A 25,487-nucleotide genomic window follows, 5' to 3' on the forward strand; every position below is an offset into this window, starting at 1 on the left:
AGAGGTTGTCTTGGGTACTGAATCCCTAGCATCAGACAACTACGATTCTGATTATTTTCCCCCAATGTGCATCACTTTGCATTTGTCCACATTAAATTACAAGATACCCAGTCTTCCAATTTCCTAAGGTCTCCCTTCAATTTTTCACAGACCGCATGTGTTTTAACAACTTTGAATAGTTTTGTGTCATCTTCAGATTTAATCACCTCACTTATTCCGAATTCCAGATCATTTATAAATATCTTTTTTTATTATTATTATTATTTATCTTTATTAATATTTTATAATATATCACAAAACAATGTGAATATGCAATCGGCATTCATTTTACAGGCAAAATAAAACTAAAATCATTTATAAATATCTTAAAGAGTACTGATCCCTGTGGCACTCCACTATTCACTCTCCTCCATTGAGAAAAATGGCCATTTAACCCTAAGCTCTGTTTTCTATCCAATAACCAGTTCCTTATCCACAACAGAACATTGCCTCCTATCCTTTGATTCTTTAATTTTCTCAGGAGTCTCTCATGAGGAACTTTGTCAAAAGCTTTCTGAAAATCTAGATATGCTACATCAACCAGCTCACCTTTATCAACATTTTTATTCACACACCTTCAAAGAAAAGAAGCAAATTGGTGAGGCAAGACTTCCTTTGTCTGAATCTATGCTGATTCTGTCCCATTAAACCATGTTCATCTATGTGTTCCATAATTTTATTCTTTATAATAGTTTCCATTATTTTGCCTGGCAGTGACGTCGGAGATACCGGTCTTTAATTTCCCGGATCACCCCTTTTTAAAAAGTGGTGTTACATTGGCCACCTTCCAAACTTCAGGTACTTTGTACAATTTTAACAACAGGTTAAAGATCACTAACAGCAGATCAGCAGTTTCATGTTTCAGTTCTTTAATTACTCCATCTGGTTCAGATGATTTACTATCATTTAATTTGTCAATTTGGCTCAGTACATCTTCCAGGTTCACCGAGATTTCTTTCAGTTCCTTCGCATCTTCACCTTTGAAAACCATTTCTGGTACTGGTAGATTTCTTACATTTTTTTCCTCCCTGAGTGCCCCTTCATGATCTAACGGTTCTACGGATTCCCTCACAGGCTTTCTGCTTCGGATGTACCTGAAAAATTTGTTATTGTGAGTTTTTGTCTCTGAGGCAAGTTTCTTTTCATATTCTCTTTTGGCCTTCTTCATCAATCTTTTCTATCTAACTTGCCAGTGCTTATGTTGCTTCTTATTTTCTTCATTTGGGTCCACAGAGCTGCTGATAATGTGTATTTGAAAAATGTATACCCTGCCTCAGTGCTGCAGGTACTTGTGTAACTTAGTCAGTTTGAGCCTGACTCAGGCTCCATCATATCTGTAAGCCGCCTAGCTGGCATTGCTGATAGGCAGGGTAGTAAGTTCTTAATAAACTTGAAACTTAATCATGTGTACACTCCTCTTGAAAATGCACATTACATAAATTAGGTGGTTATTTACTGAATAGCACCTCAAATGGAATTTTGGCATATCTGCCTGTGCGCCCATACACACACAAATGCCATTATTTGAAGCATTTATATGCATACCGTAGTTGTTATATAAATGTTAGAGTTTATGTTATAATAACCTGCTAAATGCCTTATTAATAAAACTGGTAAAAAAACATAAGTCTCTGGTGAGGCTCAATGTCTCCACGAAGAATACTGTGTGCAATTCTGGAGACTGCACCTTCAAAAAGATTTGAACTGGATGGAGTCGATCCATAGGGCAGCTATAAAATACGTCAGTGGTCATTGTCATATTTATTTATTTATTTACTGCATTTGTATCCCACATATTCCCACCGTATGGTAGGTTCAATGTGGCTTACACATTCCTAAAAAGGTGGTTACAAAATTTAGATTTGTAGAAGTCTAGTTCATAATACAGAAGTACACAAAAAAAATGTTTGTGAGCAACCATGTAAAATCTGTGAGCAACGCACCTACAATGTATGAGCAATCGCTTATGTGCTCCACATAGAGGGGACATTGCTTGCAACCATTTATTTGAACATGGTGATATTGCCATTTTTTATTTTGTATACCACTAATCTACTGAGTACTCTTATTTATTTATTTATGTATTTATTTATTGCATTTGTACCCCACATTATCCCACCTTTTTGCAGGCTCAATGTGGCTTACAGAGTGTTGTTATGATGCAGTCATTACATGATCTTAGATACAGTCGATAATAAGCTAAGGTAGGTAATTTAGATGCAAGGTGCTAGGTAAGGTGTTGTGAGAGGTGTTTTTGATGCATCTGAGTAGTTTGAGGATATGGATTTAGGCTTGATTCTAAAAATGGTAATGTTCTGGAGGTGAAATTAATATAGGGCCCTATTTACTAAGCTGCGCTATTGGCGTGCTAACATTTTTAGTGCACACTAAAAATTAACACGCGCTAACACTAGAGACATCCATAGGAATATATGGGTGTCTCTAGCATTAGTGTGCTAAGAACGCTAGCATGCCTTAGTAAACAGGACCCATAGTTTGTTTAATAATAAAGCTATTCTACATCTATTGTTCCTGTGCATAACATAGTAAATAACTGAAATCTCAAATCTCCCGATAGGGGAATTTGCAACAAATGATCCACCTTCTATCACAATGGGAGTTAGTTCTTATCATTGGTTCCTAGGAGGAAAGAAGAACCAGTGTAAAAAAAACTCCCAGTTAATTGGAGAAAAACAACTGGTTCCAAAAAAAATACCCCTGTATAAGACGTTGGTGAGGCCCCACCTGCAGTATTGTGTTCAGTTTTGGAGGCCGTATCTTGTGAAGGATGTGAAAAAAATGGAAGGGGTGCAAAGAAAAGCTATGAGAATGGTATGGGATTTGCGTTACAAGACGTATGAGGAGAGACTTGCTGACCTGAACATGTATACCCTGGAGGAAAGGAGAAAAAGGGGTGATTTGATACAGACGTTCAAATATTTGAAAGGTATTAATCTGCAAACGAACCTTTTCCGGAGAGGGGAAGGCGGTAGAACTAGAGGACATGAAATGAGATTGAAGGGGGGCAGACTCAAGAAAAATGTCAGGAAGTATTTTTTCACGGAGAGAGTGGTGGATGCTTGGAATGCCCTCCCGCGGGAGGTGGTGGATAGGAAAACGGTAATGGAATTCAAACATGCGTGGGATAAACATAAAGGAATCCTCCTCAGAAGGAAGGGATCCCCAGAAGCTTAGCAAGCGGTGGGAGGCGGGGCTGGTGGTTGGGAGGTGGGGATAGTGCTGGGCAGACTTATACGGTCTATGCCAGAGCCGGTGGTGGGTGGCGGGGCGGGTGGTTGGGAGGTGGGGATAGTGCTGGGCAGACTTATACGGTCTGTGCCCTGAAAAAGACAGGTACAAATCAAGGTAAGGTATACACAAAAAATGACACATGTGAGTTTATCTTGTTAGGCAGACTGGGTGGACCGTGCAGGTCTTTTTCTGCCATCATCTACTATGTTACCACGTATGTTTTTTAAACAGAATACTTTGAATGTGAATACTTTATAAAATATTTTGATTCATAAGGGTTCTACTACTAAAACTTAATGACAAGAAAGGGCTAGCTAGCCAGACTGAAAAATACCCCAAATATATCAAATTATCAAAAACATAGAACAACTTGCACTTATCTTGGAAGAAAAAAATGCTCCTTTGAACTGAACACGCTACATTCCTTCCAGCGTTGCTGTCTCACAAAACATGCAAGTTACTGTTCCTCTATTCAAAATCAGTCCAAGAGCACACCGCCACTTCAACAAACTTCTTTTCAACAAAAGCAACTTATGAAATCAAATGACTGAAGGTTGTCAGTTCTTGCAGGCTAAAGTAGTTTCAGCACCAGCACGGGGCATTCCTCTCCAGACATGCTACCAAGTTTCACCATTTGCCTAAAAAGGAATGCATCATGGGAGCACTGGGCACATGCAGCTGCAGCCAGTGGGACCGGTGGAGACCTTGGAGGGGGGACAGGGAGGGGAAGTAGAGATGTTGGAACCAATGTGGGTGGTTAGGAAACGAACACCCTAGACATGAATCATTTCATGGATTGCAAGGGAAAGTAGGAGTGCCAACCTATACCGTGTTTCCCCCAAAATAAGACACTGTCTTATATTAATTTTTGCCCCCAAAAATGCGCTAGGTCTTATTTTCAGGGGCTGTCTTATTTTTCTGGGAAACATTGGGGTTGGATCGGGGTTGGCCCGCCCGCCCTCCCTCCGTTGCTCCCGGAACTAACCTTAAACGCCTCCTTTCACCTTTGCAGCAGCAGGGCAGGCCACTCCTTCCTTCCGTGTCCCGCCCTCGCTTGATATAACGTCCGCGAGGGCAGGGCACGGAAAGAAGGAGAGGTCTGCCCTGCTGCTGCTTGCTGCGAAGGTGAAAGGAGGTGTTTAAGGTTAGTTCCGGGAGCGACGGAGGGTGGGTAGAGGGGGGGCCCGGCGACCTCGGGTGGGGGGGGCGGCCCGGGGGCGGCCTTGTCCGGCTCTCGATGGCCCTGCTTTCAAACAAAAATTTGCTAGGTCTTACTTTCGGGGGAGGCCTTATATCTACCAATTCAGGAAAACCTCTACTAGGTCTTATTTTCGGGGGATGTCTTACTTTCGGGGAAACAGGGTAGGCGATAGTGACCTATAGGTGAGTATATACAGTAAGTTAGCCTGTTTAACCGCCAGCTACATATCAGCTCCCTAGATATTTCAGAACCTTCCCACTGCATTGCAGATCACAAAGGCAGCGGGGATCAAGCCTGCCTGTTATTGTACTATTTGTCCTAATTAATCTTTGCTGAGGATGAAGCAGGGTATAGATGCTGGCAAGCCTGCATGCTCCTACGATCAACCAGGTCATGGATCTTGAGCAGCCATCGTTGGTGCAGGCTGAGAGAGCCACCTGCAAGTTGGGTCAATGCATAATTTGCCCAATGAGCCAGTGAGGTAGCACTACAAGTCCCTAGAAAAACAGTAAAGCTAGAGAACACAGTTTGAGGTTGTGGGGTGGTAGAGTTAGGAGTAACGTCAGGAAATACTTTTTCACAGAGAGTGGTAGATACCTGGAATGCCCTCCCAGTAGAGGTGGTGGAGACAAAAGCAGTGACAGAATTCAAAAATGAGTGGGATAAACACAAAGGATCCCTAAAAAGAAAGAGAATATTATCAAAACAAAATTTAACACATCAGCAGCTATAAGTTCATTAATGATGTGCAAGAGTGGTGCCGATGGACTTCAACGGTCTGTGTCCCATATATGGCAATACAGATTAGAATAGGCTGGAGTAGGTTTTGATGGCATCTCCAGTAGCTGGGGAGTAGGGCCGGTGCCAGGCAGACTTTACGGTCCGAGCCCTGAAAATGGTAAGGACGAGTCAAGATCAAGTATGCGTATTTTATACCACGTTCATAAGGTGCTGTTTATCTCAGTGGAGGAGGGGAAAAGATCTTAAAGTGGAACTTAGTGAGTGTAGAATGTTGTTAACAATACTGTTGAATAGTTAGGTCAATCATGAATTGATAATGAATGCTGGATGGGCCATGCAGGTCTTTATCTGCCGTCATTTACTATTTTACTATAGCTCCAGCAGGGTAAACCTCTTATGGATGACCGAGGTGACATTTTCTTTGGTAAATGCAATGTTGGGCAGAATCCGGAATTTGCCTGAATTTGCAGAGTAAATGAATTACCCCAGACCATGTAGGCACGCACTCATAAAGATATGTGTGACTCACTGGGGATTTTTTTTCTCCCGGTTACTGTAGTGAGGGCTGGGCTAAAGACCTTTTTATTCAATGATGCTTTTGGGCCACAGTCTGCTTAGCTTTCTGGGCCTCCACTGGACCCAGATGTTGCGGGTGCTGTAGGCTGAGTCTGCATGACTTATCTTCCCCCTCTCTCCCACCCCTGTTTCCTTCTGTCCTGTAACTATTGTAATTACTTCCTGTTGTATATTTATCTATTGTAAACCGCTCAGAAAGCATACTCTTGGTACGGTATATCAAAATACATTAAACTTAAAATTGTTTTACCATGTGACCAGGAATCATTTCTACCCTCTCCTGACATACAACAGTGGGCTAGTGATATCCTGTAGGCAGGGCAAGACCTCAACACCTGGGCTTGGCACCAGGGTCCTATATTAATCTAATAAAGAGGTAAGTGGCCGAGGTGGTCTGTAGTGGACTGACAGGGATAACTTCAAACATTTCCTCCTGTCTTTCATTTACAACAGCAATAAGGCTGGACAATGTGGTTCTATTTCCTTTCAGCTTCTGCTTTTGTTCCATCAAATAAATCCAAATAAATAAATGAATCTGCTGAAAGCCAAGGACTTCCTCTATGGATGCTTTTTCTGACACCTTCAGGCTTCTGGGAGGCCACAAAATCTGGCAAAGTGGGGCATTTTATGGAGCCTGTGACAGAGTAAGCCACTTACAATCTATCCTTCTTCAGCGGCAGTGTGAGAACAGAGAGGATGCAGATTTATAGGTCATTCTGAGTATAGTCTATGAGGAGAGACTTGATGACCTGAACATGTATACCCTGGAGGAAAGGAGAAACAGGGGTGATATGATACAGACGTTCAAATATTTGAAAGGTATTAATCCACAAACGAACCTTTTCCGGAGAGGGGAAGGCGGTAGAACGAGAAGACATGAAATGAGATTGAAGGGGGGCAGACTCAAGAAAAATGTCAGGAAGTATTTCTTCATGGAGAGAGTGGTGGATGCTTGGAATGCCCTCCCGCGGGAGGTGGTGGAAATGAAAATGGTAACGGAATTCAAACGTGCGTGGGATAAACATGAAGGAATCCTGTTCAGAAGGAATGGATCCTCAGGAGCTTAGCCGAGATTGGGTGGCAGAGCCCGTGGTGGGAGGCGGGGCTGGTGGTTGGGAGGCGGGGATAGTGCTGGGCAAACTTATATGGTCTGTGCTGGGGCTGGTGGTTGAGAGGCGGGGAAAATGCTGGGCAGACTTATACGGTCTGTGCCAGAGCTGGTGGTGGGAGGCGGGGCTGGTGGTTGGGAGGCGGGGATAGTGCTGGGCAGACTTATACGGTCTGTGCCCTGAAGAGGACAGGTACAAATCAAGGTAGGGTATACACAAAAAGTAGCACATATGAGTTTATCTTGTTGGGCAGACTGGATGGACCGTGCAGGTCTTTTTCTGCCGTCATCTACTATGTTACTATGTTACTTGGTTGCTGGGAATGACTTGTGACTCTTTCTTGTCTTAGGCCTGGAAACGCTGGAGTACACAGATCCTGTCAGCGCTCAGGTGAGTGCATCTGAGAGCCCCTTCTCTCCTCTCTATCATATCCCGAGAGACATTACTTAACAAGATCTTTCTCATCGCAGCTTCCTGCACTCCTGTGACCCACCGATCATTCATGGGAACCTGACCAGTAACACTATCTTCATCCAGCACAATGGCCTCATCAAAATTGGCTCAGGTAACATCTCATTGTGTCATCTATCAGCACTGGAGAGAGAGAGAGAGAGAGAGAGAGAGATGAGCATTCAGTACTGTTCTGCTGTAATAACTGAGCACAGAGGAAGATCAGAGCACTGGATACAATCTCAATGTATCTGTTGTAAACCTCATTCCTCACAACTTTAAGATCCTCTGTGCTTATTCCAAGACTTCCTCACTCCTCACAACTGAAGTTTCCTCCGTGCTTATCCCAGACTTTATCTCTCTCCCCTTCAATCTGTTCAAAATTCTGCCAATGTCGCTATGCTCATATTAGTCCTCTCCTCAAGTCACTTCATTGGCTCCCTATCCATTTCTGCATACAGTTCAAACTCTTCTTATTACAAGTGCATTCACTCTAGCTCCTCAGTATCTCTCCACTTATCTCTCCCTACATTCATCCCCGGGAACTCTGCTCATTAGGTAAATCTCTTTTACCTGCACCCTTCTCCTCCACTGCCAATTCCAGACTCTGTTCCTTTTATTTTGCTTCTCCATATGCCTGGAATAGACTTCCTGAGCCAGTACATCAAGCTCCATCTCTGGCCAAATCTAGGCTAAAAGCCCACCTTTTTGATGCTGCTTTTAACTCCTAACTCCTATTCACTTGTACAGTACCCTTGTATGTTTTATCTTTCCCACCTTATTAATTCCCTTATCCCTTAGTTGCCCTGTTTGTCTGTCCTGATTAGATTGTAAGCTCTTTCAAGCAGGGACTGTCTCGTCATGTTCAAGTGTACAGCGCTGCGTACGTCTAGTAGCGCTAAAGAAATGATAAGTAGTAGTAGTAATTTAGCATGCATTAAGGTGCATTAAAGCCATAGTGGCACTTGATGAATTCCCCCCTATGTTATTGTCTAGAGTAAGTTTTAGAAATATTACAACAGATACAGAACCAGTAATTTCTATTGGATGGGAGTTTGGCGGGGGGGGGGGGGGGGGGCAGATCCCTGGCATGCAGGCTCTGGCTTCTTCAGCATTCCAAGTCAGTTTTGGTCTGCTTGTTTTTATTTCTAGTTTATGGTCACTCCTCTGCATTTGGTGAAAGTCTGTCTCTTTGCACGTGTCACTGAGGTCAGTTATTTTGCCAGTGTATAGTTTCAGTCCAGTTTGTTCTGTTTTCTAGTCAGCACTTCCCATTAGGATGTTATTGATACTCCAAGTTGCGTTACAGAACCTCGATTGCCTGCTTTTAATAGACCAGTTCTTTGGGTTCTGAGTGTTCAGTTTTGGTTAGGTATAGCAAGTGTGTCGCTTGCGTGTTGAATATGTTTTTTCAGGGTTTTGTGTTACTTCACAGTGTGTCTACTGGTGAAGGGAGTTTCTGTTGCTCTTTTTGAGATGACGTTAAGATTGAATATTTTTTTTTTAATGTTGACTAGTAAGTAGATGTGTCCTAATTCTGCTGTGTTAATGCAGACTACACAGAGGGCAGGAGGGGAAGAAGTGGTCATTGGTCAATGTTAGTGCAGGGTAAATCTCATGGAGAGTCACTGGTCAGTGTTAAGCAGAAAAAGCCCTGCAGGGGAAATTTATTTATTTATTTATGACATTTATATCCCACATTAGCCCAAAATAGACTCAAGTTCAATGTGGCTTACAAACAAACAATAAAGTGAATAAAACTTGAAGTCTCAGCAGCCATTTTGAAGCGGCGCCAGCAGCGAGTCAGCAGCAGCGCCATGCAGGAAAGAGTGGGGTTCTTCCTGCCCCGAAAAGGCCACTAGACCACCAACGCATGATAAGGTACATGAGGGGATGGGCACTCTAAGGCCCGACATTCGGCCCAAAAACCTGGACAAATGGGCAGGCTGGTGAAAAAAACCCAAAACATCCAGACATATGACAGTCCCCTGAAAATGAGGACATGTCCAGGGGAATCCGGATGTATGGTAACCCTATCCCTGATCAGCTGTGTTCCAGACCCTTTTACCTCCAGCCTGCCTGAGCCCTGCTCCCCCCTCCCCCAACTTAGCAGGTTAGCTCCACCCATGTTAAGGTTAGCAATCCCACCTGTAGTAGGTGTGCTGGTGTTTTAGGGCCCAGTGTAATATTTGTAGTGCTGCCTATCATAGGTAGGGTTCTTGCTATTTGAATCATAGGATTAGCACTACTATTGTATAACATGATTGCTACATGTATGTGAGTTTTAGCATCAGTGAGGGAGTGTTCTTAAAGAAACCTACCTTTGTACCACTCACTCCCTCACACAGCCCTAATATTCTATGCAAGTTGAATTTACAACCCAAACTGAATGGCACAGAGGAAGGGGGGAAATCTGCATTGAGTGGCATTTACAATCCTAACTGAAATGACACAGAGGGAGGGGTGCAGCAGTTATACCCCTAAACATAGTAAATTTAAAACAAATAGGAGAAAAATTTTCTTCACCCAATGCGTAATTAAACTCTAGAATTCATTGCCAGAGAACGTAGTGAAGGCGGTTAGCTTGGCAGAGTTTAAAAAGGGGTTGGATGGTTTCCTAAAGGACAAGTCCATAGACCGCTACTAAATGGACTTGGGAAAAATCCACAATTATGGGAATAGCATGTATAAAATGTTTGTAAGTTTGGGTAGCTTACCAGGTGCCCTTGACCTGGATTGGCCGCTGTCGGGGACAGGATGCTGGGCTTGATGGACCTTTGGTCTTTTCCCAGTGTGGCATTACTTATGTACTTATAAACACAGAGGGGGGGGGGGTAATATGTACAAGTGGCAGTTACACCCCTAAACAGAATAAAGAGGGGGAATATTTTGTACAAGTGGCATTTACAGCCCTAAAAACACAGAGAGAGGGGGATAATCAGTTCTAGCAACATTTACAGCCCTAAACAATCATTGGCAGTTACAACCCTGTACAGAATGGTGCAGACAGCAGGAGTGTAAACTGCATGGAGTGTAGTTAAAACTACATCTTGCTGGGCTGTGTCAGTCTTTATCTAACGTCATCTGTGTCCCTGGGATTTGTGTCTTGCTGGCAGTCACTGTTCTGTCTCATGATTGCTCTGTTCTTTTTTTTCCATGTCTTCTCCTTCTGGTGGGTGATTGGCTCTGGTGGCTGGCATGCAGTGTGGTACAGGGTTTTTGCAAATGGTAAGTCTTAACCGCACTGATCCTAGTGCTACACTCAGCCCCTCAGCTTTACTGTGCTCCCTCCACTGCCCACAGGCATCCAGCAGTTCTTTATGAGGGCTCAGGTGGAGTTACCACCTCACCCCAAATCAGCCAAGCAGGCTGACCCTGTTCTTGCTTTGGCTTTTACATGCATGGAGCAGTAGCTGTGATTTTCTAAGGCAGGGTTGTCCAACCTCGGTCCTCGAGGGCCACAATCCAGTTGGGCTTTCAGGATTTCCCCAATAAATACACATGAGATCTATTTGCATTCACTGCCTCCATTGTATGCAAATAGACCTCATGCATATTCATTGGGGAAATCCTGAAAACCCAACCTGGCGAGAGCCGAGGTTGGACATCCCTGTAAGGGAAAACTTCGTGCCTGCAACACAGCAGAACCAGAACTGATCTTCGATCAGCTTGAGGTGGGTTGACAACCCTGGCTGACCTCCATTTGTGAAGTACCCACAGTTTTAGATATACTGCCATGTCTGGGTTATTTCTTCAAGTGTTTTAAGTGGGCAACTCACGTAGAGTGAGGACTAGCATAGTGGTTACAACAGCAGACTAAGAACCAGAGAAGCAAGGGTTCAAATCCTACATCTCCCACTGATGCTTCTTGAGTTCTTAGGCAAGACACCACTACCTCCACTGCTCAGGTACAAAGTCAGGAGCCTGTTTGTTAACATTTTCACCTGTTTTGTGTCTATGATGAAATGCGCCAATTAATATTCGGCTCACGGCAGTAAGTGTTTTTTAAAACACTGACTACCATGGGCAGAATTAGCAACATGTGCAGGCCCCAGCATTGAATATCTGGGGATAATTCAGTCTGTGCTAGCCCCTGGTTTGTATGCAGGTTCCAGCCAATATCCAGTTGAATATTGGCTGGGACCCACATAAAGGTATCTGGCCAGGTTCCAAACTCTCCCCCCTCCCCTAAGTGGAGGAGTAGCCTAGTGGTTAGTGCAGTAGACTTTGATCTTGGGGAACTGGGTTTGATTCCCACTGCAGCTCCTTGTGACTCTGGGCAAGTCACTTAACCCTCCATTGCCCCTGGTACAAAATAAGTATTTGTATATACTATGTAAAAAAAACTTCAGAAAGGTGGTATATCAAGTCTCATTCCCCTTCCCTCCTCCCCCCCCCCCAAGTTTTTGATCCCCCTCCCACAAACATCCACAAAGTTCCTTCCCCCCCTCCAAAAAAAAGATTCACAGCACCCCCTATCCCCAGGTTCAATGATGCTGAATATGATGGCCAGCCAGCTGAGCAAGATTTAAGCAGACAGGAGACTCTCCTGCCCACTTAAATTGCTTTGAATATCAACTGGACAGTCCTTTAATATAAACTGTTCTGTACTGGATTGCCACTAATTGAATCTAATCTAAATCCAGAATATGATTTCAGATTCTGAATTTCCATCATTTGAAAACCCCAATGCACAATTTTATCCAATGTGGTTGAAAAAGAGTAGAATTTTCAGAGTCCATTTTCCCCATGATCCCTTGAAATTAAAAACAGAGCTTTTGAGACTCTTCCTGTTGCATGGATTTTTTCCCCCCTGGTTCCTCGGAACGTACAGATAAGGAGACTGAATATTCTTATGTGTATCTCGTTATGGGTTGCTGTTACCAGATGAGGATCTGCTTTGTCAGCACAAGTTGTATAGGTGATTTAAAAAAAAAATCAAAGTCTGAATATTGGGAAAAAAGCCTGAAAATAAAGTACAAATGAACCAAAAATGCATTAGAGAGGGCCAATTTCAAATTCATGTACACTGGTAAACAGTGATTTACATGTATTTGCCATCTGAGAATGTCTTTCCCTTAGTATAGCTGAAACCCGCATACATGGAGGGCGTTAAAAGGATGTGTTCCTGGGAACACTGAGGGCCCGATGCATAAAAACTCGCTAACAGCAAGAAGATTGCATGCAAATGACTTGCACGGATCCCCCTTTGTGCATCGCTCGCTGTTTGTGAGTCCAAGCTGTCAAATGGATTTGACACTGCTATCAAATCCATTTGACTGCTCTGATGCATCGGACCTCCCCAACCCTACAGTTTTTTTTTAATTAGGACCCTGACACCCCCCCCCCCCATCCTCAAGGCCCTCCCTGTGACCTCCAAATCTTTTTTTTGTAAATTCCCTGATGGTCCAGTGACCCAGACCCCTTCCCCTGTGCATGCACACACTGACCTCCTGGTCCCGACCCCGATCTGCACCTCTCTGTGTACCTTTACAAAGTGGAGGCAGGAGGGCAGGAGCAAGAGCTCTTTTCTCATGCCTCGGGCCCACCCGGAACACAATGGTGGCACCCAGGCCCTGCTCAGTGCATTCTCAGATGCACTGGATGGGGCTCAGCTCAACATATGGAGTTTTTTCCTTATATGGTGCTTAGCCCTGCCCAGTACATCCCAGAATGCAGTGGCTGGGCACCGCCATTGTGTTCCAGGCAGGCCCAAGGCAGGATGGTGAAGCTGTTGCTCCTGCCATCCTGCCTCCACCTCCATGGAGGGGTGTGGATTGGGACCGGGAGAGGAGGTGTGCACTTGTGGAGGAAAGGAATCCAGTTCACTGAACCACCAGGGAATTTGTTTTTAAAGATTTGGGGGGGGGGGGGGGTCATAGGAGCCAACTTTTCAAAATTATTGGGGGTGCTAAGCCCAATGGAAATAACCCCTCCCTAGACACATACAAGGAATTTTCTCAATATTGGGGGTGCTCAAGCACCAACAGCACCCACAGACTCGGCTCCTATGGGGGGGGGGTCACTGGGAAGGCCACAGGAAGGGGGGTCAGGGCCAACTGGACCACCAGGTAAATTTAAAAAAAGATTCATGGGGGTGTCAGGGTCCATTGGACCACCAAGGAATTTTTTTAAAAATTGGGGGGGGGGCACAGGGAGGTGAGAAATAGGAAGCTCAATCAGGCAGTCTTTACAGCTGCCTGCTTGTGCTTCTAAAGTGGAGGAGTAGCCTAGTGGTTAGTGCAGTGGATTTTGATCCTGGGGAACTGAGTTCAATTCCCACTGCAGCTCCTTGTGACTCTGTGCAAGTCACTTAACCCTCAATTGCCCCTGTTACAAAATAAGTACCTGTGAGGCAGCCATGGCATAATTATATATATAAGAAATCATATTAAGGGTTAATTCTGTTAAAATCTGGGGTTTAAAAGTGGTGTTTGAATTCTAGCTTTTATTTTGCAAGCAGAATGAAGGAATGCCAGATGGTTCATATTATTTGAAAGTCTTGCCGGGCTGGGTCAGAAAGGTCAGAAAGACCCTTGTGAGGGATGGATTGCTAAATGCTGGCACAGCTGTAAACTATTATGAATGAACAAAGGAATGAGCCAGACATGCTGAAGTTTAAAAGGCTGAAATACTATTTCAGAAGTTCTTGATATGTAGATTTTGTTATAAGGAAATAGTTAGATTCTAAATAATTCTAGATATTCCTGATGTTTAGATATGTCTTATAAGAATGCTTACTTTAGAATATGTTGTATTCTGTGTAAATTAATAATTCTGTGTAGGATGTTTGTTCAACTCTGTGTTACTTTTAAAATGATCCTTTGTCTGCTGTTTAAGGCTGCAGTGAGGAGATCAACATGTGTTTTGAATTAACTATGGTCTTAGCTAGTTCTGTGTATGGAGCTGATAGGTGAAAAAGGTCAGGACTAGTCAGCTCTCTTCTCCTTGATTAATTATAGGTAAAATGCAGAAATGGTCTTGGAAGCAATAGCCTGATATGTATGCTATTAAGTAAGACTGACTTTTGACCTCTTTAATGAATGCCAGAGTTTAGTTAATAGGTAGTATGAAGCTGATTAGGAATATGAGAATAACCAATGTTAGATGGGGCCTCTTAGTCTCTAAGGGAATCCAGTTTAAGCTATAGATGAGACATCAATCATAATGAGAAATGTAAGAGACTGGAGACCAAATGTCTGGCATGAGGGGCCCCAGGTCACAGGTCAGTTTAGGATGTCTGGAACCTATGTAACTGATATTTCAAAAGTAATGATTGGTTGAGGCAAGGTAGCCAATCAGTTTCTTAACCAATTGGGAGTAAAGGGGGCTAGGCTAGGAGGAGGGCTTAGGACCCTATTTAAGTGGGAGCAGAAGCAGTTTACGTCAGAAGGAGCTCAGAAGAAAGAGAAGGTCAGAAGGAGCTCAGAAGAAAGAGAAGGACAGAAGGAGCTCAGAAGAAAGAGAAGGACAGAAGGAACAGACAGAAGAAGGAGAAGACAGCATAAGAAGAGAAGCAGCTGAGACAAAGACACAGAGAGCTGAGAGAAAGACACAAAGAGCTAAGAGAAGAGAAGAGAGCTAGAACTGATGTCCTGCTTTGTTTGCTGGCAAATAAAGAAGATTTCTCTCTCATACTGGTGTGTGCTGTCTGACTCCTGAAGTATCACAAATTCCTATCTCAATTCCTGCAACAATTCTTGGTGGCAGCGGTGGGATGAATCCTGCATTAATCCCAGCACCCAACTGACTGGAGAACATTCGCCGGGTATGTATTCTGTATTTTGTATTGTAATCCTAGCTAGGAAATTGTAAAACCAGCCCCTCAAGAAAATTGAGGAAGGAGAATCTGATCAATTCTCAGCAAAGGCCCTAGTACCTTCTAGTCGCGGGGACTAGAAGCGAAAACGCTTGAGCTTATCTGTATTTGAGAAATCTGAAATTGTTGGGTGGGATTTTCTGTATGGAATGTGTGATGCGTGAATGCTAACTGAGTGCGGACTTCTTATAGCTGCATTTCCAATTAACGCGAGTTCAATTGGTCAGCAACGGAAGGAAGCGATTGTTGTCTGTCTACCTAGTGTCTCGAGAGTGCGGACCCCTTACTGCACTCTCAAAAATTCCCTCCCTTTTTGTGTGTTGTAACTGTAAGCATTATGGGTGGGACATCATCTAGACAAATTGTTACCCCCCTAGATTGTATGCTTAGAAATTTCAAAAAAGGCTTTTTAATTAATGACTATGGACAGACTTTAAGCTCAAGTACTTTAAGAACCTTGTGTGAAGTTGAGTGGCCATCTATGGGAGTGGGGTGGCCCCCTAGTGGCAGCTTAGATATTGAAGTAATCCGGAAGGTCTATAGCATAGTAGTAGGAGAATCAGAATATTCTGAACAACTCCCCTATATAGATTCCTGGGACAGCCTTGTGACTGACCCTCCCTCGTGGTTGAAAACTTATATGGGATCCCCAGTAAAATTCATGTTAGGCCGTGTTCAAAGAAAGATTAGAAAATCTAAACTAGAAGAGGGAAAGAGCCCCAGGAAGCTTACCACCCAATCGGTGGCTTCCGCCCCTACCCTGTCTGAGAAACCCATACTCTCTGATGATCCCTCAGATCTTGAGCCACCACCTTATGGCCCATTGTTGGGGTTCCGTGCCACCCCTAGAGATCCACGCCGCCCAGCCCAAGCCTCTCCAGCACAGGCTTCTCCGGATAGTTCTTCCCCTCCTGTGCCAAACCTGCCACATCCTAGGTTGGACTTTTCACCTGGCCTCTACCCTTCTGTGCCACATCCTCCCCTGTTAACCTCCGAAGACCCACTTTGGGCTCCACTCCCTGACTCCTCAACTCCTGACAGCCCAGCCTCTCCCTCTAGTACCCCTACCCACTCATTAGGGGCCCGGTATCCCTTTCAATGGACTGACTCACCTGTGATCACCTCTCAGTCTATGAGTACCCCTCCCCATCCCGCAGGGGTTCAACACACCTCCACTGAATGGGTTAGACCTGCTGCAATCACCTTTGAGCATGATAGGAGGGTAGCTCCTAGCTCTACCTCAGGTTCCATTCCCACTTCCTCGAGAGTTCTGCCACTTCGTCAGGTAACTACCACTCGACCGGATCCTAATAATCAGGGTCAGGTTATACAGGCACAGGCCTATCAATATGTACCCTTCACAACCACCGATCTCCTGAATTGGAAGACGCATTATCCCTCTTATACTGAAAAGCCTCAGGCAGTGGTGGACCTAGTGACTAGCATTATGGCCACCCATAACCCAACCTGGACTGATTGTCAACAACTTCTCTTGACCCTCTTCACAACTGAGGAGAGGCGGAAGATTTTGCAAAATGCTGAGGCCATCACGCGAGAGCGTGTCCCCGGGGGAACACAGGACCCAGAGGGATGGGTTAGAGCTCGGTTTCCTCGCGCAGCTCCAGATTGGGATCCAAATGATGGGCAGCACTATGAACTGTTGTCTGGCTATTGCCGGGACTTACTGGAAGGTATGAGGAAAGGCATAAAGAGGCCCATTAATCTGGCAAAGGTCTCTGAAATTCTCCAAGGGGCAACTGAATCCCCTGGGGCCTTTCTAGAGCGACTAATTGAAGCCTACAGAACATACACCCCATTTGACCCTGAAGCCCAAGAAAACCAGAGAATGGTGAATAGCGCATTGGTGGCCCAGAGTATGCCAGATATCCGGAAGAAGTTGCAGCGTCAGGAGGGATTCGCAGGGATGAATACCACCCAGCTAATTGAGATCGCAACCAAGGTTTTCATTAATAGAGATCAGGAGGTGCGCCGAGAGGCTGACCGGAAGATGCAGAAGAAGGCCGACCTTTTAGCGGCAGCCATTACTAATTCCACCCTTAACCGAGGTCGACCTCTAGCTAATGGGAAGCCAAAGTGGGACCCCGGACCACCAGCCAGGCCCCGAGATTCCTTCAATCAATCCCGGCCAAGGGGGGAGAATCCCAGACCAAGATTGGAGAGGGATCAGTGTGCCTATTGTAAGGAAAGAGGGCACTGGAAAGATGAATGCCCCCAGAGGCGCCAGGGACTGAGAAGGGGACCAGGAGATCGAGGAAGCCGAGGCCGAGTTCGAGAGGGAAGATATGAGCCTCCTGAATCTGACATCATCGGGATAGCCGAGATGGCAGAATGGGACGAATAGGACAGACCGGGTTCCTATAAACTGGGCTCCCAGGAACCTATGGTCAAGCTAACTATAGGGAGCCGCTCAATTCCATTTATGATTGATACAGGAGCTGAACATTCTGTTGTGACGGAGCGATTAGCGCCTGTGTCTGGAAAAACTGTCCGAGTGGTGGGAGCCACGGGGGTGCAGAACCGGAGGCCCTTCCTGACAACCCGTAGATGCCAATTAGGCTCACACATAGTCACTCATGAATTCCTGTATATGCCAGACTGTCCAATCCCTTTGTTAGGTCGAGACCTGCTGTCCAAGCTTAGGGCCCAAATTTCTTTTGACTCTGATGGCCAGACTTCAGTCTCCTTTCGGCCCCCAGCATCCAGCCCTAAGGGTATATTGAGTTTCTGCTGCCCTCTTGAAGAAGAATGGCGGCTGCATCAGTCACATAGCCAAGTTGACCTACCCCTGGCAGACAGCTTTCAGGTCAGTGGGGTATGGGCAGAAGATAATCCCCCAGGGTTGGCCCGAAATATTCCTCCTGTACATGTAGACTTACTTCCAAGTGCCCGGCCAATCCATCTTCGCCAATACCCAATTCCCAGAAAGGCTCTGGAAGGGATTCAAGCACATCTGAATCGTCTGTTATCCCATGGAATTATTCGACCTTGCCAGTCTCCATGGAATACGCCACTATTGCCAGTTCAGAAGCCAGGGACTGAGGACTACCGGCCAGTCCAAGACTTACGAGTGGTCAACAAATCCACTATCTCATTACACCCTGTAGTGCCTAATCCATATGTCCTGCTAGGATTGATACCTTCTGGAGCTACCCATTTCACGACACTAGACCTAAAAGATGCCTTCTTTTGTATTCGGGTGGCCCCAGCCAGTCAATTGCTTTTTGCCTTTCAATGGGAAAACCCAGTAACAGGAAGGAAGCTTCAGTATACATGGACCCGCCTGCCACAGGGGTTCAAGAATTCCCCCACTATTTTTGGGACAGCCCTAGGGCAAGACCTTAAGACTTTTAAATCTGAGCCTTCCAGGCGAGTTTTACTCCAGTATGTAGATGACCTCCTGATTGCAGCAGTGACTCAGGAAGAGTGTTTTGAGGCTACTAGAGAATTGCTGGAGCTACTCTTGGATGCAGGCTATAAGGTCTCACGCTCAAAGGCCCAACTCTGTCAGTCAGAAGTGAAGTATCTGGGTTTTTGCATTTCCCAGGGAAGTCAGAGACTGGATGCTAGTAGGAAGCAAGCGGTAGCTGCAATCCCCCAACCCAAGTCCAGAAGAGAAGTTAGGGAATTTCTGGGAGCAGCTGGATTCTGCAGAATTTGGATTCCAAATTTTGCATTGATGGCGAAACCCCTTTACCAAGCCACAAAGGGGGGTGAAAAGGAACCATTTGAATGGGGACCTACTGCTCAACAATCCTTCATTGCCATAAAGAAAGCCCTACTCCAAGCCCCTGCGTTAGGCCTTCCTGATGTGGAGAAACCTTTCTCATTGTATGTCCACGAGCGACAGGGGGTTGCTCTGGGTGTGCTGACCCAGATGATGGGATCCTGGCAGAGGCCTGTTGCATACCTGTCTAAACAGCTGGATGGAGTGGCTAAAGGATGGCCAGCCTGCATGAGGGCCATTGCAGCAACAGCCTTACTGGTCCAGGAAGCTGATAAGTTGACCTTGGGGCAAGAACTGGTTGTTAAAGTCCCCCACGCAGTTCTCACCCTCATGGAGTATAAGGGCAACCACTGGTTTACAAATAACCGCATGGTTAAGTACCAAGCCAGCTTGTGTGAGAATCCACGGATACACCTGGAAACAGTGGCTACATTCAATCCTGCTACTCTTTTGCCAGCATCTGAGGGACCACCGGATCATGACTGTATCCAAACTATGGATGAAGTGTACTCCAGTCGACCAGATCTTAAAGATGTTCCGTGGAGGGACCCAGATGTAATTTATTTCACAGATGGAAGCAGTTATGTGGAGAACTCCAAGCGATTGGCAGGCTATGCTGTGGTGACAGAGGACAAGGTGATAGAAGCAAGAGCCCTGCCCCAAGGAACTTCAGCCCAGAAAGCAGAACTTGTGGCCCTCATACGAGCTCTGGAGCTAGCAGCAGGACTGGTGACTAACATTTATACTGATTCCAAGTATGCTTTCACAACCCTACATGCTCATGGAGCTTTGTATAAGGAAAAGGGACTCATAAATGCTGCAGGCCAACCTGTTAAGTATGGACCTGAAATACTTCAGCTGCTAGAGGCTGTGTGGGCCCCTAAGAAGGTAGCTGTCATTCATTGCAGGGGACACCAAAGAATAGATACTCCAGTGGCCCGAGGGAACCGCCATGCTGATCGGGTGGCCAAGGAAGCTGCTCGAGGACCCCCAGCAAGTACTGTGACCCCCCTGTTCCAAATTCGACTGCAAGAATGGACACCTATATATACCCAAGTGGAAGAGAAATGGGCTCAAGAAGAAGGTGCAGTAAGGAGACCTGATGGCTGGTTACATCTCCCTGATACCAGAGTTCTGGTGCCACGCCACCTAGCTTGGCCTGTAGTGTCTCAAGCTCATGACCTATCACACTTAGGGAAAACAGCACTAGCCCGCCTACTCAGTCGAGTAGTGGTGCTGGAAGGATTGGATAGTCTGGTTGCCACTGCCTCTGCCCGATGTACTCTCTGTGCCCAGAATAATGCTCGTCAGGGACCCCGTATTCCACCAGGAGTTCAGTCTAGAGGTCTAACACCCTTTGAGTCCCTAGTTATAGACTTCACAGAAATGCCCAGGAGTGGTAGGTTCCGATACCTCTTAGTCATGGTCTGTACCTTTTCTGGGTGGGTGGAAGCATATCCTACAGTCACTGAGAAAGCCACAGAAGTAGCTCGAGCTCTCCTTAGGGATGTCATCCCCAGGTATGGACTGCCCCTTGCCATAGGTTCAGATAATGGTCCCGCCTTTGTTGAAGCTACACTTCAGGCCCTGTCCCGCGCATTGCGCATTACCTGGAAATTGCATTGTGCCTATCGTCCCCAGAGTTCAGGGCAGGTTGAGCGAGCAAATAGAACCTTGAAAAATAGCCTAGCAAAGATTTGTCAGGAAACCCAATTGAAATGGCCACAGGCATTGCCACTAGCCCTCTTCCGCCTCCGATGCACCCCAACTAAAGGAACAGCCCTCTCTCCCTTTGAAATTGTGTATGGGAAGCCCCCAGCCATTTTACAGGGAATTAAGGGAGACATAGGGATTTTAGGGTCTGCCCAGGTGCAGGAGCAGGTAGCCCTCTTGGGGAAGATAATTTCTGAGCTTCAGTCTTATGTGAGAGAAATAAACCCTGTCCCCTTCCAGGCTCAGGTACATTCCTTCCTGCCAGGGGATAGAGTTTGGGTGAAAGACTGGAAGCTCCAGCCTCTGGGGCCCCGATGGAAAGGACCTTTTACTGTTTTGCTTTCTACCCCTGCAGCTGTGAAGGTCGCAGGGATAACTCCATGGGTCCATTGGTCTCGAATTAAGTCTGCTGACCAGACTGAGCCCAGCACGGATCAGACGGAGCCTAGACAGTGGAGAGCAGAAAGAGATCCAGCGGAGCCATTGAAGTTGCGCCTGACCCGAACCAAAGAATCTACTAGCTGAAAAGAAGGGTCAACTGCATACTGCAGGAGCGGCTGAACTTCGGCTTCATACTGAGACTCTTTCTTGCCGGATTCTGGCTTTCTTGGAATTTGAGAGCTTGATCCTTGTCAGTTGAGGGTCTATCCCAACTGGTATAAGAACTCAAAGACTGAGAACACTATATTAGAGTAATCTGTGATTAGCACAGACTGTTGAAATATTATTGCTTAATTAGTTTGCTGTATTTGTTTTAGATTAGGAAGAAAGAAAATGTTAGTAGTTTGGATGCTTTTGTTGTTTTCTACTCCTTGCCTCCTTGTTCCTAATACCCCAACTCGCTCCAATCTTTGGTTACACTCAGTCCAGGAACTAATTAGCCAGGCAAAGATTACTTCCCCTTGTATTGTGTGTTCCCGATTTTCTCCTTATACTACAGATGTCCCAGCTGTTCCTGTCCCTGTGCAACTCCCAGCTCTTATACCTCCCTACTTTTCGAGTTCAGGCCCTTGGAGCCAGGATTATACTTGGTGGTCCTTTTATAATGCTACTTCCCCCTCTGACTCTTCTCTAAGGCCAGTTTTTACGTCTCCCTATCCAGCTTCTGGAGTGTTTTGTTTAACAAGAAGCATCTCAACTGTTCTTCCCATTCCCTGTAACTATACTAATGTTCTCCCAGAGAAGGAGGAACCTGTGTGGGTAGTTTCTCCAGGTACTCCTATGTGCCCTATTACCATACCTGTAGATTATGACCAAGGTGATTATCTGGCTCCTAACTATACTACTGAGAAGACTATAGTGTCCCATCCTATTTTCTACTTTCATAAGTCCCCGGGGGATGAAGGGGTTGCATCATATGAGCGGTCTGTTACAATTGGAGATTGGCACCTATGGTGTACAAAGTCTCCATTTCTTCTTCGTTCCCCCTGGGATAGGGGCTCGCATTATGGGCATCCTAATCTCCATCCTGTGCCTACATTTATTGGGAACTTTCGTCGCCCTCTCCTTGGTCATTACTGGCTCTGTGATAATGTCCTCCACATGATTCTTCCCTCCACATATGATTTTTGTGTATTGGTAACCTTGAATTATTTTCCTAAAGTCATTCCTCTTAAGCCACTATCCCCGCACCGCTCTAAGCGAGAGGCTTTGTCCTTACCCTCCTCCGTTGCCACAGAGGATGAGGCGATTGAATTAGCCCTCCAGTATATTAATTCTACTTATCCTCTGACTAAAAAGAGACTTGTAGCCCTTTCTGCCACGGCCTGGATTCCAATTGGAGGCCCGGTAGCGGGTATTACTGAACTAGGTATGGCTACCCGGAGACTTCAATCCCTACTCCATGTTTTAGTTCATGAGCTGAACGTGGTAGTCAATGCATTGCAGGATCAAATTAATGAATTAAGTATAGTTTCTAGATATAACCGTATGGGCCTTGACTATCTCTTTGCAGCTCAGGGTGGCCTCTGCACAGTGTTAAATTCTTCAGAGTGCTGTACTATTGTCATAAATAGGACGCATGTAGTTAGGCATGCCATGGATAAAGTCCTACAGTTGGCCAGCCTTAATGTGGAGGATTACCGAGGAGGATTAGACCTTACCTCCTGGTGGTGGTCATTGACCTCCTGGATACGTCCCTTGTTCATTTCCCTAATAGTCTTAGTTTTAGCAGGGTTTTTGTTTTGTTTCCTGGCCTCATGTGCTTCGGCAGTATGCCGTCAGACCTTAACAAGTAGGGTAATGGTGATTCACAAGTCTATTCCTAATTAGGATCACTATAATCTCCAGAGTTTGAGTTGTGAGACTTATCTCTGCATAAGCTGATTTTAGTCTCAAAGGGGGGAATGAGGCAGCCATGGCATAATTATATATATAAGAAATCATATTAAGGGTTAATTCTGTTAAAATCTGGGGTTTAAAAGTGGTGTTTGAATTCTAGCTTTTATTTTGCAAGCAGAATGAAGGAATGCCAGATGGTTCATATTATTTGAAAGTCTTGCCGGGCTGGGTCAGAAAGGTCAGAAAGACCCTTGTGAGGGATGGATTGCTAAATGCTGGCACAGCTGTAAACTATTATGAATGAACAAAGGAATGAGCCAGACATGCTGAAGTTTAAAAGGCTGAAATACTATTTCAGAAGTTCTTGATATGTAGATTTTGTTATAAGGAAATAGTTAGATTCTAAATAATTCTAGATATTCCTGATGTTTAGATATGTCTTATAAGAATGCTTACTTTAGAATATGTTGTATTCTGTGTAAATTAATAATTCTGTGTAGGATGTTTGTTCAACTCTGTGTTACTTTTAAAATGATCCTTTGTCTGCTGTTTAAGGCTGCAGTGAGGAGATCAACATGTGTTTTGAATTAACTATGGTCTTAGCTAGTTCTGTGTATGGAGCTGATAGGTGAAAAAGGTCAGGACTAGTCAGCTCTCTTCTCCTTGATTAATTATAGGTAAAATGCAGAAATGGTCTTGGAAGCAATAGCCTGATATGTATGCTATTAAGTAAGACTGACTTTTGACCTCTTTAATGAATGCCAGAGTTTAGTTAATAGGTAGTATGAAGCTGATTAGGAATATGAGAATAACCAATGTTAGATGGGGCCTCTTAGTCTCTAAGGGAATCCAGTTTAAGCTATAGATGAGACATCAATCATAATGAGAAATGTAAGAGACTGGAGACCAAATGTCTGGCATGAGGGGCCCCAGGTCACAGGTCAGTTTAGGATGTCTGGAACCTATGTAACTGATATTTCAAAAGTAATGATTGGTTGAGGCAAGGTAGCCAATCAGTTTCTTAACCAATTGGGAGTAAAGGGGGCTAGGCTAGGAGGAGGGCTTAGGACCCTATTTAAGTGGGAGCAGAAGCAGTTTACGTCAGAAGGAGCTCAGAAGAAAGAGAAGGTCAGAAGGAGCTCAGAAGAAAGAGAAGGACAGAAGGAGCTCAGAAGAAAGAGAAGGACAGAAGGAACAGACAGAAGAAGGAGAAGACAGCATAAGAAGAGAAGCAGCTGAGACAAAGACACAGAGAGCTGAGAGAAAGACACAAAGAGCTAAGAGAAGAGAAGAGAGCTAGAACTGATGTCCTGCTTTGTTTGCTGGCAAATAAAGAAGATTTCTCTCTCATACTGGTGTGTGCTGTCTGACTCCTGAAGTATCACAAATTCCTATCTCAATTCCTGCAACACCTGAATATATGTAAACCACTTTGAATGTAGTTGCAAAAACCTCAGAAAGGCAGTATATCAAGTCCCATTTCCCTTTCCCCCTTTCCCTTCTCTCCTCTCTGACAGCTCCAGAGCAGCTGTAAAATTTGTTCATTAACTTACCTGCTCTGGAGCTGTGCATCCCCCAGAATACACATTAGAATACTAATGAGCTCGTTGTAATTGTATGGGGTTCTCAGTGGCTGCTAATGGCACATGTTAGAGCCACAGAAAACCCCTATTGCTTGCTATAGACTGGCTAGAACTAGTCTAAAGCAAACATTAATAGCACTTTAAGCTTTGTGCATCTGGCCCAGAGTGGAATCAGAAAATAACTCACATGGGGGGGGGGGGGGGTAGTAAGTAAGGTGTGGTAAGATACAATTGTATCTCTGTAAAATGTTGTATCCATATTTTATATTATTTCTGATACACCTTATTCCCATTTATTGTAAGCCGCACTGAGCCTGCTATCGAGTGGGAAAGAGCGGGATATAAATGCTACAAATAAATAAATAAATAAGGTGTGGTAAGATGGGCTTTTACCACATCTTAATTCCTATGGGAGTGACTGACCTGCAGTATCTTGGTACCACAGATTAATCGCTTCCCTGGTATATGAATAACGCAGCTCGCAATCAACCTCATAACCTGCGCAATTCATATTGCCCAGCAGCATCGGGCCGCAAAGTGCTTTCTGTTCTCCCAGTCAATATCTTAAAGGGGCTGTGTATTAGTTAACTTCCCTACCCCACCTCATTATCTGTCCCTTCCAAAGGGACCTCCTCTCCTCCACCCCTCCTGTAGGACCTCTGCCCCAGGCCTATCTTTCCTAATTCTTGAGGTGTAGTGGGGACAGGAGTGCTGGGTACAAAATGGTGCTGTCGAGGTGCAAAAAAATGTGTAATGGCTATAACGCACCTTAATAACTACCCAAATAGGCTGGGTTTTCAAATCTGAGCCTGTTATTTTCATAAAAATTCTACCCACAGAAAAAGACAGGTGCAAACGTCTGTGGATTTAAAGTATTCATGGTCTTCCACCAAGGCAGAGAGCTTGAAACTGCCCCTGTCTCATTGTTATACAGGTGCAGCTGTTTCCTATAATATGGTGTAATGGGTTTGGAAGCATA

The 25,487-nt window shown here is 45.0% G+C and overlaps 1 protein-coding gene across 4 annotated transcripts in view; it reads left to right on the forward strand.

Moving 5' to 3' along the window:
* NRBP2 (nuclear receptor binding protein 2) overlaps nucleotides 1-25,487 on the forward strand; it is a 247,184-nt gene that overhangs the window by 95,648 nt on the left and 126,049 nt on the right. For all 4 annotated transcript variants that reach the window (XM_030220357.1, XM_030220367.1, XM_030220360.1 and 1 more), the window contains exons 5-7: nucleotides 7,268-7,308; nucleotides 7,389-7,483; nucleotides 10,573-10,596. In XM_030220357.1, the coding sequence (XP_030076217.1) occupies nucleotides 7,268-7,308; nucleotides 7,389-7,483; nucleotides 10,573-10,596 (160 nt within the window). The remainder of the gene's footprint in view (nucleotides 1-7,267; nucleotides 7,309-7,388; nucleotides 7,484-10,572; nucleotides 10,597-25,487) is intronic.

Source organism: Microcaecilia unicolor, chromosome 1 (assembly GCF_901765095.1).
Source record: "Microcaecilia unicolor chromosome 1, aMicUni1.1, whole genome shotgun sequence".
NCBI classification, from domain to species: domain Eukaryota; kingdom Metazoa; phylum Chordata; class Amphibia; order Gymnophiona; family Siphonopidae; genus Microcaecilia; species Microcaecilia unicolor.